General features: G+C 41.7%; 1 protein-coding gene across 1 annotated transcript; it reads left to right on the top strand.

Moving 5' to 3' along the window:
• Positions 1-1,842: 1,842 nt before the first annotated feature.
• On the top strand, positions 1,843-16,460 carry LOC143854641 (phytoene synthase 2, chloroplastic-like). The gene is made up of 7 exons (XM_077364696.1): positions 1,843-2,006; positions 2,598-3,167; positions 3,345-3,395; positions 5,970-6,142; positions 6,763-6,998; positions 7,194-7,386; positions 15,965-16,460. Exons 2-7 carry the CDS (start codon positions 2,693-2,695, stop codon positions 16,151-16,153), a joined length of 1,317 nt encoding a protein of 438 aa, XP_077220811.1. The 5' UTR covers positions 1,843-2,006; positions 2,598-2,692; the 3' UTR covers positions 16,154-16,460.
• Positions 16,461-17,170: the final 710 nt, after the last annotated feature.

The following is a 17,170-nucleotide window of genomic DNA, read 5'->3' as shown; positions in this document are numbered from 1 at the left end:
CATTCTTTACAATGTTTGAATCATTGTTGAGGCCCTTTGAACTGCTATTATACCCTAGGAACCATTGTTAGACATAATTACAGTGTTTCAACCACTATTGAGAACCTATGAACCACTTTGGACCCTTGGAATCACTATTGAGGCCCTCTTAACAACTATTAGACACTTGGAGCCACTATTACACCCCTTGGAACCACTATTCAGGCCATCTAAACCACTATTAGACACTGGGAACCACTCTTGAGAGATTTTGAACCTCTAATTACAGTGTCAGAACCATGGTTGAGGCCCTTTGAACTACTATTATACCAAAGGAACTACTGTTAGACACTGGGAACCAACTCTTAGACCCTTGGAACCATTGTTGAGAGGTTAAGAACCTCTATTACACCCTTGGAACCACTGTTGAAACATCTATTACACCCTTGCAACCACTATTACACCCAAGGAACCACTATTTAGGCCTTCTGAATAACTATTAGACATTTGGAACAACTGTTGAACCACTATTGAGGCTTTTTGAACAACTATTGACTTTCATAACTATTATTATAGGCATTCAAGACCACTATTGAGTTTCAGGACCACTATCACACCCTTGGAACCACTATTGCAACCCTCTGAATAGTGGTTCATAGGATGTTTATAGTGGTTAAGTGTGTCAATAGTGGTTCCGAAAGGCTCAATGGTGGTTCAGAGCTAGAAATGGTAGTTCTGAGCCAGAGGAAATTAAAAAAAAACGAGACATGAAAATATGTTCGTTGAGAACCAAAGAAAGGAGGTGAAGATGGAGATGGAGGGTCTCAAAGTTTACCCTAAACCCAAAAGAACCCTAAACCCATATGGAAAAAGGAATAAACTGGAGAAAATATAAAATGAGAAGGGACTAACCTCAACTTCGATCGCTCCAGTGCGTGGTTCTCGTTGGCGTTGTTGCCGTCGTTGCTAGTGGGAAACGGAGAAGATGAGGCAAGATACGGTGAAAATGGAGTTGGAGAAGATAAAGTAAAAAGATGAAAAAGCAAAAAAATACATTGTAAAAGGCTACAAAGGGCATTTTCGTCCGAAAATGGGCTAAGTTTTCTCCCTCTTCCTTATGTGATTTAGAAAACAACCCCCTTTTCGACAATTTCAGACAAAAAGTACATTTTTCTGATCATTTTTCCTTCTAGATAATATGGAAAATAAAAGTCATAAAACTAAAAATACGGACAAAGAAACTAAATAATATTTAAATAAATCCTAAAGGGAAAATATGCCTATTTTTGAAGGGCCTAGATCATGCCAAGTTTAGATCACGCCGATGACAACATAGTGGGCCCACTTATTATGTTTTATGATGTCACATCATATTAAGATTCCCATGGTATCATCCCCCAAAAAAATAATTATTCTACAGCCCAAATTGTGGGTCCTAGTTTTTGGCGTTGATTTGGACCTCTTATTGAGTGCCACGTGTAAAGTTTATATAATAATAAAATAAAAAGCCGGTGGTCTTTCCACAATTCCAAAGAAGTCAACTAAACTTTTGAGTTACTAGGAGAGTGCATTGATGACGTGGCACACGAAAAACCCGGTTAAAAGGAGTGGTCTTTGTGAATGTGGTCTCTGAGACGACAAAAACACTTTTGGTGGGTCCCACTGTCATGCACTAGATCCTCCCAATGGGCCCATCTCCCACCACGTGGCAGGATTACACTTGTCATCCATCTATGGCTTCAACACTGACAATGATAACGTTATCTTCCATACATTGGACCATGCTGCCACGTGTCACATTTTCCTTATCCTTTGAGATTCTTCAGAGCTTATCGTTAGATTCAATGAATACTAAAAAAAGGTAAAGAACAGAGGAAGAGAGAGGGGGAGAGATTTATTAGGAATCTAAGGAAGATTTTGAAAAAAGATGCCTTTTATTGAGTAGGCTTTTGGTTTTTCTTCTGTAGTTTTTTTTTTTATGGTGATGTTAATGGTGGTTTGTTAGTGGAGTGGCAGAGTAAGAACAGGTGAATGCTTTTTTTTTTTTTTTTGGGTTGATTCTCAGAGAATAAATGGGTGGTGAGTGGGAGTTTGTTGCAGTGAAAAACCCAGACCTCTAATTTGGAAAAAGAAGAAAAAAGAACCAACTTTTTTCCTCTTTCAGTACTAAAAAGTAAAATTAGGAAGTAGAAGCATGCAGAATCCAGTAGCTGGGTTTTGATCATTTTGTTCTTGGGCATTTTTCTAAGATTCTACATTTTTTTTTGGTTTTCTGAATTTTGGGTAGAAAGTAAAACCCCTAACTACTTGATTTCTCATAGGAGGGACTTTAGAAGAATTACTACCTTGCTTGATTGGTACTGACTCATTCAAGCTCCTCCAATTCATCTGCCCTTCGCCTTTGTTAGGAATCATGATGTAGTTTCTTTGTATTGTGATTTTCTTATAGTTTTTGTTAGTTAAACCATGTTGAATTGAAGTCCCCTCCCATGCAGTAGGTTTCTTTCTTTACTCCCTAGTTAATTTTCATTTTAGGATTTTTTCTGTAAATTTGATTTTGATTTCATTAAGGCTTCTTAGATACCTGTTTAACTCAAAGGTGTACTGGCTTTTGATAGAGAACCAGTTTGGAGCTTATCTACGTGGTAGAAAAGAAAAGAAAGAATAATAAGAAGACAATCCAAGAAGAGTAAGGATTAGGATTGAGTTCAAAATGTCCTTTGCCATGTTATGGGCTGTTTCACCCTCAGATATCTCCTATAACCTTGGGTTTTCAGAGTCAATTCATGAGGCAGGGCGGTTTTCTGATAATTTGAGATCTGTTAGTAGAGCTATGGGTTCAAGATATGATGGGAAGCTAAAGGGAAATAAATCCAGATGGAGTTCTAACTCTCTTCACACAGACGTGAATTATGCTTCTTTCGGTTTTGAGCCTAAAAGGAGTGGAAAATTTCCAATTTTTTCGAGTTTGACCGCAAACCCAGCAGGGGAAATTGTGGTCTCATCAGAGCAAAGGGTTTATGATGTGGTCCTTAAGCAGGCTGCTTTGGTTAAAGAGCAGGTTAGATCAAATGGCGCAATTGATGTGAAACCAGAGATGGTTGTTCCAGGGAGTCTGCATTTGTTGAATGAAGCTTACAAACGTTGTGAAGAAGTTTGTGCAGAGTATGCAAAGACATTTTACTTGGGTAATCCCTTATCTATATTCTTTAATATGCAGTTCTCTAATTAGCTTGGGGATAGAGATTACTGAGTTCATATGTTTTTTGAAGAGATAGATTGGGGGATTTAGATTGCACATTTATACTAGGATGAAGACCAAATTTATACTCAATTAACTTAAACTTTCTGTTGCTTTTTTCCAGGTACGCTTCTCATGACCCCCGAGAGGCGAAAAGCTATCTGGGCAATCTATGGTAAGTAATTTAAAGTTGTACATGAACTTTCGATTAGCAAGTTACCTTTGACAGGAATCGGGATTCCACTGAACAAAACTTTTGCATCATTTAATGTTAGCCTCTCATGATCAATGAGTATATGGTAACTTTCTTATCTTTCAAAGTAGAAACCTTAGTTAGAAAAACGTGATTCAGCCGGAAAAAAAAAACTTGGTTCCAAAAAACGTAGTAAAAAACAGAAGGAACTACACCAATATGCGTTTAAATTTTGTCATTTACAAAATATGGTGGCAGTAAAGTTGGAAAGTTGACAAAAAGCGTATTTAATATATCTAAAATGCGTTTTGTATGTGTTTAAATTGTTTTACACAAAAAAAGAGTTTTTTTTACAGGAAAAGTTTTAAACAGAGTATTAAATGGCACACCAAATTTTGGACCGAAATTTCGGATTTCGGTGGGGTCCGAAATAGGTACCGAAACCGAAATTTGAAACCTTGGTCACAACTAATGAGTATATCTATCGATGGACATGCCTTTGATATGATAGGGCTTCAGAGTAAATGTTGAGACCCTGTGCTGAGTTCAAAATCTTCAACTGTTTCACACTCTAAAGTAGTCCCTGCTCACAAAATCCTCAAATGTTTCATATCACAATTACCTGGTCCTAACAAGACCAGGGAAAAAAGTGAAATTCCACATTAAGGGCTAGTCTGGGTGTGCCAGCTGATTGGATAGTGATTGAGAATTGTGTGTACCCCTTCAATCTAAAACTTTTTTAGACTGCAAGTTTACAAACCCACAATCGCAATTAGTACCCGCAACTCAATTACTAACACAATTAGCTAAGAATAGATCTTTATGTAGAACTTTAGAAATCTTCACTAATCTTTTCTTGAATTACAAGGAGCCTGATGAGTGTTTATATAGAACACTCAATAAGTTAAAAATAGAAACAAGAAGATTTATGAAGATAAGCATAGAAAGAGATTTAAGAGGATTTGGGAAGATAATCCTAATCAAGCGAACTTGCCTCGGGATGATAATCCTAATCAAGCTAACTTGCCTACACTAACTGACCACCTAATCCATCACCCAAGAATCCAATGGTGAGATCTCTCACACTTTAATATGCTCCCTCAAACATATGTGGATTGGAAATCTACATGCATTTGATTGCAATAGAAAGTCCCCAAATTTCAAACGTAATCAAAATCCACCAAATTCAATGCACACTGTCAAAAGTTGATGGCATAGATCCCTTGTTGATGATGATGTTGCCGATAATGATGACTCGTTTTGATTGCCGAAAAAGGTGCCGCTTTGTTGATGTGCCGCGAAGAGCCTTAGTGGGAATCAAACTCAAGCCTCGATGGGCGAGTTATCATGGGCTGGTTTTGGAATACCGAACCTCATAAAAAAGGGTCACTATGGACCAAAGCCTTGATGGGCAAGACATCATGGGTCGACTTTGATGACGATCATCATGGAATCAGAAACTACTCAGGCACGGACCTCAAGGAATTGAGGCCCCTCAACTGAGTAGAGCGACTATTTCAGGCACAACATCAGTAGCATGTTATCAATGCTTGCATTGGCGATTGGCATGTCCCGATGGAGTGGTGTTGGGGTTTGGCTGTGATGGAGAGAGCATGGCAAAGAAATGACAAAGATGAAGTCGGATCGGCAAGATCTGAGGCGACGGCGATGACAACCTCCCAACGGAGTAGATGAAGAGCTAGGGTTCTAACACAGTGCCTTGGATTCACAAATGGCAATGAGGGATGAGGAATAAAACGATCTATGACTTTTCTGTGGCCCGGCAGCTGGGTGCAAGGAAATCATGGAAGAAATGAAAGCAACGAGGAACAGAAGAAGGTTAGACTTGTGGCAAAAGGCCCGGCGGACCGCTAGATCGGCCGTCCGCCAGAGAGCAAAGCTTCTGTGGTTGTGCTCAATGCGTGGTCGGATCAACCTGCTGTGATACCATGTAGAACTTTAGAAATCTTCACTAATATTTTCTTGAATTACAATGAACGTAATGAGTGTTTATATAGAACATTCAATAGGATAAACATAGAAACAAGAAGATTTATGAAGATAAACATAGAAAGAGATTTAAGAGGATTTGGGAAGATAATCCTAATCATGCTAACTTGCCTTGGGAGGATAATCCTAATCAAGCTAACTTGCCTAAACTGACTGACTACCTAATCCATCACCCAAGAATCCAATGGTGAAATTTCTCACACTCTAACACTTTATCTTTCCACTTTTTAGAAGAACACTGGCTTTCAAGTTTTTCTTGTCATCTGTTTGGGAAATTGATGGATCATCTGTTGTTGTTTATTCATTATAATTTTGTCTAGCTAGAGTTTTAGCTTTAAGACATGTTTGGCAACCATGAAAATATTTCATTGAATGTATGCTTGCCCTCTCCTACCCAACCCCCCTCTTCCCCCCCCCCCCCCCCGCCCCCGGCCTCTGTCTCACAATTGGGCAAACATGGATTCGAAGAAATATTTTCATGGTTTCCAAACATGCCCTTAAGGTTGCTTCCTCGCATTGTCCTCAGAAGTCTCTTTTTATGTGCAGTTTGGTGCAGGAGGACAGACGAACTTGTAGACGGGCCTAATGCTTCACACATAACACCTACGGCCCTAGACCGGTGGCAATCCAGGTTGGAGGATCTCTTCCAAGGTCGTCCATATGATATGTTCGATGCAGCTCTATCTGATACTGTTTTGAAGTTCCCTGTTGACATCCAGGTATTTTGTTTCTTCTTTTCCATAGAAACTGACATACTTTAAACTGTTTTCACAGCTACTTTAGCAGCTATTTATGCTTACAGTGATGCACCTTTTCTCTTAGTCAAAGTATTTAGCTTTGTATATCTCAAAGTCCATGTATACTCCATCCCTTATCTGTTGATAATATAGGAAATTGAGAAAAATATTCAACTAATTTTGCTTAGCTGGAATCAAATACTTCTCATAGGATTCATCTGGGTTACTCTTTGGAAAGGTCAAACAATACCTTATGAATTTCGGATGCCAATTCCTTCTATTGTGCTTATGTATCAGGGGGTGTTCGATATTTTATGGAACCCATCACTATCTTCTCAATACTGCTAGACCAACAATTGAGAAAAATGTAGCTGTGTTAGAATCATCAAGTTGAATTATGTCACCAGTTAGCTTATGTTGGAAAACCAGAAGCCCGTTTAATCCCAATGTTCACGGGCATTTCATTCGTAGTGCATGTTTCTTAGATTCCTTAAGGTCAAAATTTTCATGCTATTTTTGTAACATCCTAATTTTATTATATTCCTTACTGTGTTGCCCATAATGTAATAGGCCTTCTCAACTCTAAATTTCTACTCTTTCAGCCATTCAATGACATGATCGAAGGAATGAGGATGGACCTTGTTAAGTCAAGATACATGAACTTTGATGAGCTCTATCTCTATTGTTACTATGTAGCTGGAACTGTCGGTTTAATGAGTGTGCCAGTGATGGGTATAGCTCCAGATTCACAGGCAACAACAGAAAGTGTCTACAATGCTGCCTTGGCATTAGGAATTGCAAATCAGCTCACCAACATTCTTAGGGATGTTGGCGAAGAGTAAGTGAAAATTCCTAAACTATCTGTATTACTCCATCTGCCCTCCTTATATTCACCTAGCTAGTTAACAAACTCATCTTAGCTTTATGGTTCAGAGCCATTGATTAAATGCTGATGTGTTATTTGATTTTTAGCACGTAACATATGAATTAAAAAAAATTCACTTGTTATTCTAATCTGTTTTTATTTGTTCAGTGCTAGAAGAGGGAGAATTTATCTGCCACAGGACGAGCTATGGCAGGCAGGGCTTTCGGATGATGATATATTTGCGGGGAAGGTGACAGATAGTTGGAGGAGCTTCATGAAGAAGCAAATTAAGAGGGCTAGGATGTTCTTCAAGAAAGCAGAGAAAGGAGTAACAGATCTCAATAAAGCTAGTAGATGGCCGGTAAACCCAAAATATCCATATTTTTTTTTTTCCATGTAACTAATACGCAGGAAACTGCACTAGAAAATTAATCAAAATCCATAAGAAGTCCAAGAATTCTTTACTTACAGATAAAACTTACTTCACTATGAACCCAATAGGGAAGAGATTAGTGGTATAAGTAGTCAATAGGGAGGAGACCAACATTTGATTTACCTAGAATTTACCTGGTAGAATAGTGATAAGTAGTGCTTGGTTGTTGTTACTGTGTGAGGGTTCCACATAACAAATTTCCATTCGTTTGTTACTGCGTGAGGGTTCCGCGTAACAAAGCTTCCCCCTTTGATTAGTGCGTGAGGGTTCCGCCTAATTAAAATCCCATCTTTTGTTACTGTGTGAGGGTTCCACATAACAAATTTATGTAGCTTGTTACTGTGTGAGGGTCCGCATAACAACGCTTTCCCTTTTGATTAGTGCGTGAGGGTTCCGCCTAATTAAAATCCCATCTTTTGTTACTGTGTGAGGGTTCCACATAACAAATTTTCGTCGCTTGTTACTGCGTGAGGGTCCGCATAACAACGCTTTCCCCTTTGATTAGTGCGTGAGGGTCCGCCTAATTAAAATTCCACCTTTTGTTACTGTGTGAAGGTTCCACATAACAAATTTCCTTTGCTTGTTACTGCGTGAGGGTTTCGCATAACAAAGCTTCCATGTGGTTAGTGTGTGAAGGTTCCACCTAACCAAATCTCCCGTTGGTGCGCGAAGGTCCCGCCTAACTAAAAATTCTATTTTCAAGGCGTGAAGGTTCCACCTGATCATCTCAACCTCATTTTCAGCGCGTGTGAGTTCCGCCTGATTGTTCGAAGTCCAAATTGCAATTCAAAAAAAAAAAAAAAAAAAAAAAAAAAAAAAAAAAAAACCCTCTCATTTTGGGCCAGTCAAAATGTGTTGTCTGTTCAGCTTTGACATTCGCGCGACAAGCACGCTCTGCCAAAGAGGGGCATCTGTAGACACCCCATTTTGACCGTGCCTTAAACCTTCCAGTTTTGCGAAAAACCCCATCAAATCAATGAGCTAGGGTCCCAAATTTAACCCTATGCTAGCTTTGGGTCCCACCAAGGTCCCTGCGAAATTTCGTCGATATCCGAGCGCGTTTGCCTAGCAAACAAGCCAAGATAGTGTCCGTAGTGTAAACCAGAAAGGGGGTGCGTTATTGAGGCAAGGGAGTGCACGTATCAACCCTCAGGTCAGCCAATCAAGGAAGAAAAGACAAGTGTGATGTGATTGCTAAAGCAAGGGGGTGCTGATTTCAGCACACCCTTCCTTAATAAAATTAGAGCCGATTGAAGCTTGTGGGGTCAATCCCATTTTTGTTGAAAAATGGGTAGCATGCATCATTCATCATTTCTTTTTATTTCTAGTGTGTCAATGTCAAGGCATGGTGGGTACCCCTTTTGAAAAAGAGATAAAACGGGACCGGTTGCAAGTGGAAAAGGGGTAGTATGCATCATTTCTTTTTATTTTTAGTGTGTCAATGTCAAGGCATGGTGGGTACCCCTTTTGAAAAAAAAGATGGAAAGGGACCGGTTGCAAGTAGAAAAAGGGGGTAGTGCGTATCATTTCTGGGGGAGGATTACCTGGACCACCTGTTATAAGAGGAAGAACCAGAAAAGAGAAAAAAAAAAGGAAAAACGGGGGAGAGATCTGGAGAGAGAGATCTGCCGAGGGGAGAGAGAGAGAGAGAGAGAGATCTGGAGAGATCTAGAGAGATCGAGAGAGATCTGCAGAGAAAGGGAGAGAGAGAGAGAGAGAGATCTGCAGAGAGGGAGAGGAAGGGTCTTCCCCTCCGGCAACCCAACCGGATTCCGGCCACCTTCTCCGGCATTCTCCCAACCAACCACCGGAGCTCCACCGGCATCCACATCTCCTCCACCCCACCTCCAGCGGGCCCCACATCAGTGGGCCCCACACAAGCACACCGACTCTGTCAACACCTTCCTGGATCTCTTGTTCCTCCTATAGCTGGCGTAAGTTCATTTTTTTATCTTATAATTATTCATTCTTTGCACTACACGGGTCCCACAGCGGGTCCCACATCAGTGGGTCCCACATCAGCGGGTCCCACAGCGGGTCCCACATCCGCAGGTCCCACAGCGGGTCCCACATCAGCGGGTCTCATAGTGGCGGGTCTCGCATCAGCGGGTCCCACATCAGCGGGTCCCACAGTGGGTCCCACATCAGCGGGTCCCACATCAGCGGGTCCCACATCAGTGGGTCCCACAGCGGGTCCCACAACAGCGGGTCCCACAGCGGGTCCCACAGTGGGTCCCACATCAGCATGTCCCACAGCATGTCCCACATCAGCAGGGTCCCACAGTGGGTCCCACATCAGCGGACCCTAGTAGCGGGACCCAATGCCAGCGGGCCCCACACAAGCATACTCTGTATTGGCAACCACCTCATTTTTCTTTTTATATATATATGTCAGCCCCCTCATCTTGATATTGTCAGCCCTCTTCACTTTAATAATTGCAACCCATTTCATTTTGGTTTGTACAGCCACTTCACTTTAATAATGGCAACCCATTTCATTTTGGTATGTGCAACCCTCTTGCAAATGGTGTTAACACCCTTATTTGTCCTCCATCTCTTTAAGAGACATGCCTTGTCTCATTAGCATATCTTTTTTAGAATTTCCAGTTCGAGAGTTAGTCCTACAGTCAGTCCAGGAATTTTTCCTGTCATCATAGGGGTTAGGATTCTGTCCATCCTCCCATCAAGTCGTGATCTTTACCCGCTCCTGCAAGGTATAGGATGTTGTCCAACCCTTGCCGAGTTATTTTCCTGTTCGTCCCCCTGCAAGGTATAGGATGATGTCCCACCTTTGCGGGATTCCAGAAGTCTCCCTACCCTTATGATGATAGGATTTTATTCTCTGGTGTCAAAAAATAACAAAAACATTCCAAAAACACTTAAAAATCCAAAAACATCTCAAAAACAATTCAAAATCCAAAAACACTTAAAAATGTCAAAAACATCAAACACATTTGAAAAACCAAAAATCTCAAAAATCTTGAGTCATGTGCAGAGTAGTTAGGAATTCTGTCCGAACTACGTTGGCTTGATCCCTTTCAACAGGGTACGTAGTGCAGCTTGGGATCCACATCTCAGGTCCAGTCAAACTTTTCAATAAAACCATTTAAATCCTTCAAAAAATCATTTCAAGCATCCAAAAATATCTTTCAAGCTTTTCTCAAACATACAAAAAAAAAAAACAAAAATCGGCAAGGATGGTGATTGCCAGGTCACTCGGAGCCTTCTTTTCATTTCATTTTCGATTTGGATCGTGGTTTGCCGGTGTTATCGGTTTTCCGGCATTTTATCGGGGTTTGGGACGGGCGATGACGTAGCGTGGCCCCTTCACAGGGATTGTCCTCGCTGAGTCCAACGATAGGCCATGACGATCGCAAGACTTATCCGATCTTCAGCGGATCAGGATCGCTGAGCTTGATTCCTTAGAATCGCTCCCTTGAGCATATCGTACATTCCCTTTTCTTTTCCCTGGCATTCTTGGTCCTCATGCACCGTTGATTCTCCGATTCATTTATTTCCCTATACCTTTTAGCTCATTGTGTGTTTATCTTTGACTTCTTATGTGCTACTGTTAGCTTGCTTACTTTCCTAGCATGAGATTGATTATTATTTTCTTAGCATTATCTCTTACATAGGTTCGCATGATAGTGTGTTTATTCTATTGCTTTGGTAGTTTACTGCTATGCTTATCTGTCCTCTCACCTGCTTAGTTGTAGCATTTATTCATCTTATCTTGATTATCTGCTTAGCTGTAGATGTGCGTGTGGATGTTACTGCTTTCATAGATGTGATGGGCTAGGATTAGATGCGGTGAGTTAGGATTTGGATGTTTATTTTCTTTCGCCCATCCCCGGGTCATGCATGCTTAGATAGACGTTTTCTCGGGGATGCTCGTTCCCATTTCACATGATTTTAACCCAAAACTCTTCAAAATTAATTAAAAATGGCATAAGAGACCAGGTGCTAGCACTTGGGCGAATTGGGGGCGCCTAATCCCTTCCCCATTCGTCATCAGGCACGAACCCTATTTTATATCTCTGGTTATCCGTTGCAACAGAGCATAGTATGGGATCCTTGGCCCATTTTCCTTGGATGGCGACTCTTCTTTGTTTAAGGTACGCCTCGAATCTGGGCTAGTCCCCCGAATCGAGAGGTATCTCACTTATATCGCCACCCATGCTGTGAGTGGCACCATTTCGAGAGTTCCTTGGTAGAGCTCTCCTTCACATTTGTGGAGATCTTAGAGGATCGGCGCGCGGGATCTCGTGTCCCTCGCCTAGCCGTCCTCGGGATCGGGGTACACAGGCTATCGAGTCAAACCTCCAAATTCCCCAGCAGAGTCGCCAGCCTGTGGACCCCGATCCCGAGGACGGCTAGGCGAGGGACACGAGATCCCGCGCGCCGATCCTCTAAGATCTCCACAAATGTGAAGGAGAGCTCTACCAAGGAACTCTCGAAATGGTGCCACTCACAGCATGGGTGGCGATATAAGTGAGATACCTCTCGATTCGGGGGACTAGCCCAGATTCGAGGCGTACCTTAAACAAAGAAGAGTCGCCATCCAAGGAAAATGGGCCAAGGATCCCATACTATGCTCTGTTGCAACGGATAACCAGAGATATAAAATAGGGTTCGTGCCTGATGACGAATGGGGAAGGGATTAGGCGCCCCCAATTCGCCCAAGTGCTAGCACCTGGTCTCTTATGCCATTTTTAATTAATTTTGAAGAGTTTTGGGTTAAAATCATGTGAAATGGGAACGAGCATCCCCGAGAAAACGTCTATCTAAGCATGCATGACCCGGGGATGGGCGAAAGAAAATAAACATCCAAATCCTAACTCACCGCATCTAATCCTAGCCCATCACATCTATGAAAGCAGTAACATCCACACGCACATCTACAGCTAAGCAGATAATCAAGATAAGATGAATAAATGCTACAACTAAGCAGGTGAGAGGACAGATAAGCATAGCAGTAAACTACCAAAGCAATAGAATAAACACACTATCATGCGAACCTATGTAAGAGATAATGCTAAGAAAATAATAATCAATCTCATGCTAGGAAAGTAAGCAAGCTAACAGTAGCACATAAGAAGTCAAAGATAAACACACAATGAGCTAAAAGGTATAGGGAAATAAATGAATCGGAGAATCAACGGTGCATGAGGACCAAGAATGCCAGGGAAAAGAAAAGGGAATGTACGATATGCTCAAGGGAGCGATTCTAAGGAATCAAGCTCAGCGATCCTGATCCGCTGAAGATCGGATAAGTCTTGCGATCGTCATGGCCTATCGTTGGACTCAGCGAGGACAATCCCTGTGAAGGGGCCACGCTACGTCATCGCCCGTCCCAAACGCCGATAAAATGCCGAAAAACCGATAACACCGGCAAACCACGATCCAAATCGAAAATGAAATGAAAAGAAGGCTCCGAGTGACCTGGCAATCACCATCCTTGCCGATTTTTGTTTTTTTTTTTTTTGTATTTTTGAGAAAAGCTTGAAAGATATTTTTGGATGCTTGAAATGATTTTTTGAAGGATTTAAATGGTTTTATTGAAAAGTTTGACTGGACCTGAGATGTGGATCCCAAGCTGCACTACGTACCCTGTTGAAAGGGATCAAGCCAACGTAGTTCGGACAGAATTCCTAACTACTCTGCACATGACTCAAGATTTTTGAGATTTTTGGTTTTTCAAATGTGTTTGATGTTTTTGACATTTTTAAGTGTTTTTGGATTTTGAATTGTTTTTGAGATGTTTTTGGATTTTTAAGTGTTTTTGGAATGTTTTTGTTGTTTTTTGACACCAGAGAATAAAATCCTATCATCATAAGGGTAGGGAGACTTCTGGAATCCCGCAAAGGTTGGACATCATCCTATACCTTGCAGGGGGACGAACAGGAAAATAACTCGGCAAGGGTTGGACAGCATCCTATACCTTGCAGGAGCGGGTAAAGATCACGACTTGATGGGAGGATGGACAGAATCCTAACCCCTATGATGACAGGAAAAATTCCTGGACTGACTGTAGGACTGACTCTCGAACTGGAAATTCTAAAAAAGATATGCTAATGAGACAAGGCATGTCTCTTAAAGAGATGGAGGACAAATAAGGGTGTTAACACCATTTGCAAGAGGGTTGCACATACCAAAATGAAATGGGTTGCCATTATTAAAGTGAAGATGGCTGTACAAACCAAAATGAAATGGGTTGCAATTATTAAAGTGAAGAGGGCTGACAATATCAAGATGAGGGGGCTGACATATATATAAAAAGAAAAATGAGGTGGCTGCCAATACAGAGTATGCTTGTGTGGGGCCCGCTGGCATTGGGTCCTGCTACTAGGGTCCGCTGATGTGGGACCCACTGTGGGACCCTGCTGATGTGGGACATGCTGTGGGACATGCTGATGTGGGACCCACTGTGGGACCCGCTGATGTGGGACCCGCTGTGGGACCCGCTGATGTGGGACCCGCTGTGGGACCCGCTGTTGTGGGACCCGCTGTGGGACCCACTGATGTGGGACCCGCTGATGTGGGACCCACTGTGGGACCCGCTGATGTGGGACCCGCTGTGGGACCCGCTGATGTGGGACCCGCTGATGCGGGACCCGCTGTGGGACCCGTTGTGGGACCCGTTGTGGGACCCGCTGTGGGACCCGCGGATGTGGGACCTGCTGTGGGACCCGCTGATGTGGGACCCGCTGTAGGACCCACTGATGTGGGACCCGCTGTGGGACCCGTGTAGTGCAAAGAATGAATAATTATAAGATAAAAAAATGAACTTACGCCAGCTATAGGAGGAACAAGAGATCCAGGAAGGTGTTGACAGAGTCGGTGTGCTTGTGTGGGGCCCACTGATGTGGGGCCCGCTGGAGGTGGGGTGGAGGAGATGTGGATGCCGGTGGAGCTCCGGTGGTTGGTTGGGAGAATGCCGGAGAAGGTGGCCGGAATCCGGTTGGGTTGCCGGAGGGGAAGACCCTTCCTCTCCCTCTCTGCAGATCTCTCTCTCTCTCTCTCTCTCCCTTTCTCTGCAGATCTCTCTAGATCTCTCCAGATCTCTCTCTCTCTCTCTCCCCTCGGCAGATCTCTCTCTCCAGATCTCTCCCCCGTTTTTCCTTTTTTTTTTCTCTTTTCTGGTTCTTCCTCTTATAACAGGTGGTCCAGGTAATCCTCCCCCAGAAATGATACGCACTACCCCCTTTTTCTACTTGCAACCGGTCCCTTTCCATCTTTTTTTTCAAAAGGGGTACCCACCATGCCTTGACATTGACACACTAAAAATAAAAAGAAATGATGCATACTACCCCTTTTCCACTTGCAACCGGTCCCGTTTTATCTCTTTTTCAAAAGGGGTACCCACCATGCCTTGACATTGACACACTAGAAATAAAAAGAAATGATGAATGATGCATGCTACCCATTTTTCAACAAAAATGGGATTGACCCCACAAGCTTCAATCGGCTCTAATTTTATTAAGGAAGGGTGTGCTGAAATCAGCACCCCCTTGCTTTAGCAATCACATCACACTTGTCTTTTCTTCCTTGATTGGCTGACCTGAGGGTTGATACGTGCACTCCCTTGCCTCAATAACGCACCCCCTTTCTGGTTTACACTACGGACACTATCTTGGCTTGTTTGCTAGGCAAACGCGCTCGGATATCGACGAAATTTCGCAGGGACCTTGGTGGGACCCAAAGCTAGTATAGGGTTAAATTTGGGACCCTAGCTCATTGATTTGATGGGGTTTTTCGCAAAACTGGAAGGTTTAAGGCACGGTCAAAATGGGGTGTCTACAGTTGTCAACCTCTTAGAGTAGTGGGAGGGGTGTCATCACCAATATAGAAAGAGGAGAGAGAGGGAAGAGAGAAAAAGAGAAATTATTGAAGCCAAATTCCACCTTTTTTGAGAAATTTGGCTTGGAAGGTATAAGGAGGGGACATGAATGCCATATCACCAGACATGCAATAATTACCTATGAAACTTGTTTGGCTCCCAAACAAGAGATTTTGCTGATGTGGCTCCCAAATGCAAAGCCAAAACCCCTAAACTATCCTGGCTTTTGTACAACCATACAACCAAACACACCCTAGATTAGACTTGCAACCTTATTTATGTCATTTATTCTCAATGCCCACACCATTATTCTAATTTCTAGCTCCATGCAGGTATTTATACCATTTATTTCTTGATGCTCCAAACCTCTGGTTCATTACATTGAAGATCTTTGAACTTATTTGTATGTTTTATTCTGAAAATGGCCCTACCAATTATTAGTTTGTATTATGAATTTATATAAAATGATCCCACTTGTTAGATCACAAATTTACAACCCAATTATAGTTTTAGGGAATGGGGGATTCCCCTAATTCGCATACTAGAACAGCCCCATCAATGTACTAGGGTGGCACCAAGTGGGGAAAATAAAACTAGCTTTTGTAAGATATGAACATATATTATGGAATGACTTGAAACACATTTTAACACCATTTGTTGCTGCAGGTTTGGGCTTCCTTGCTTTTGTACAGCCAGATTTTAGATGAGATTGAATCGAACGATTACGACAACTTCACAAAGAGGGCGTATGTGAGCAAAGGTAACAAGATAATGGCATTGCCTGCTGCCTATGCAAGATCCCTCTTGAGTCCTTCAAGAACGCTGCTGAGCATTGCTAAGGCAGGATCACAGTAAGAAACAAAACGACGACCATCATCATCATATAGAGGAAATTCCAACACCTCTTGTATGAAAATTTTGAAAATATTCTCAAATAAAGGTAAAAGCAGAATAGTTATATATTGTAGTAATTGCATATTAGAAACTAGAATGGGAAAAAATTGTACCAGCATTTGTGGCAGTGTTCTATCCATTTTTTCTTCTTTTCTTCTCTGATTTTGAGGAAACATTCCTCTAACGAATTCTTTGGGAACCTCTTTAGTAAATGTAATATACAGAATTGCTATCAATCAAATATTGCAAAGGGAGGAGTATGGAGAAATTGGCGTCCCCCATTCTAAAACTGTGTATGTGACTGTAGACGCCTGTTTTCATTTAAACGATATCTTTAAATATGAGAATATCTGACCCTATTTTCATCTAAATGTTATCTTTAAATATGAAAATATCTGATTTCTAAATCTATAAGCCCATCACATAATATAAAAAACATCTTTTCCTTAATCTGAATCAAAACTAGTCGCTGTCGAATCGACCCCATGATCCTAAAATTGCTAGACACTCTTCTCCTCAGCAAACATATATTATGACATATCAAAGTATCTGATTTCTCATTCTATAAACCCATCACACAATTAAATACATTATTTTCCTTAAACTGAATCAGATTAGTCACTGCCCAATAGACCCATGATCCTAAAATTGCTAGCCACTTTTTTCAGGAAACACATCTTACAATATCCGCACTTCTTAGGAGACCTGCTCTAACCCTCTAACAACTCTTTTCTTTGAATAGCTACAAAAGACAAAAGGGAAATGCTAAGTAACATTTTCTGACAAACCTGTTGGAACTGATACAACATGTGTAGTTAAGTGCCTAACTGATAAGGGATCAACATCTGAGAAACAGTCTCTGTATGTACATTTAATGAAGGGTCTAACCCAGTAATAGAATAACATCAATGAATAACTATGGAGATTGGCCAGATACACTTAAAAGGGTTGAAATAGAACTGAATTGATATATAAAGT

The sequence above is a fragment of the Tasmannia lanceolata genome, unplaced genomic scaffold, assembly GCF_043159265.1.
Source record: "Tasmannia lanceolata isolate RefF3 unplaced genomic scaffold, GAP_Taslan_0.1 ptg000020l, whole genome shotgun sequence".
NCBI classification, from domain to species: Eukaryota; Viridiplantae; Streptophyta; class Magnoliopsida; order Canellales; family Winteraceae; genus Tasmannia; species Tasmannia lanceolata.
The sequence above is the reverse complement of the archived record's forward strand: the minus strand, read 5'-3'. Positions and strand labels throughout refer to the sequence as shown.

Bases quoted from the DNA above. Each gene is read 5' to 3' on its own strand.
- LOC143854641 (XM_077364696.1), top strand. From the start codon at position 2,693: ATGTCCTTTGCCATGTTATGGGCTGTTTCACCCTCAGATATCTCCTAT. The intron at 3,168-3,344 runs GTAATCCCTTAT...GCTTTTTTCCAG, and splicing joins TGCAAAGACATTTTACTTGG to GTACGCTTCTCATGACCCCC. The intron at 6,143-6,762 runs GTATTTTGTTTC...CTACTCTTTCAG, and splicing joins AGTTCCCTGTTGACATCCAG to CCATTCAATGACATGATCGA.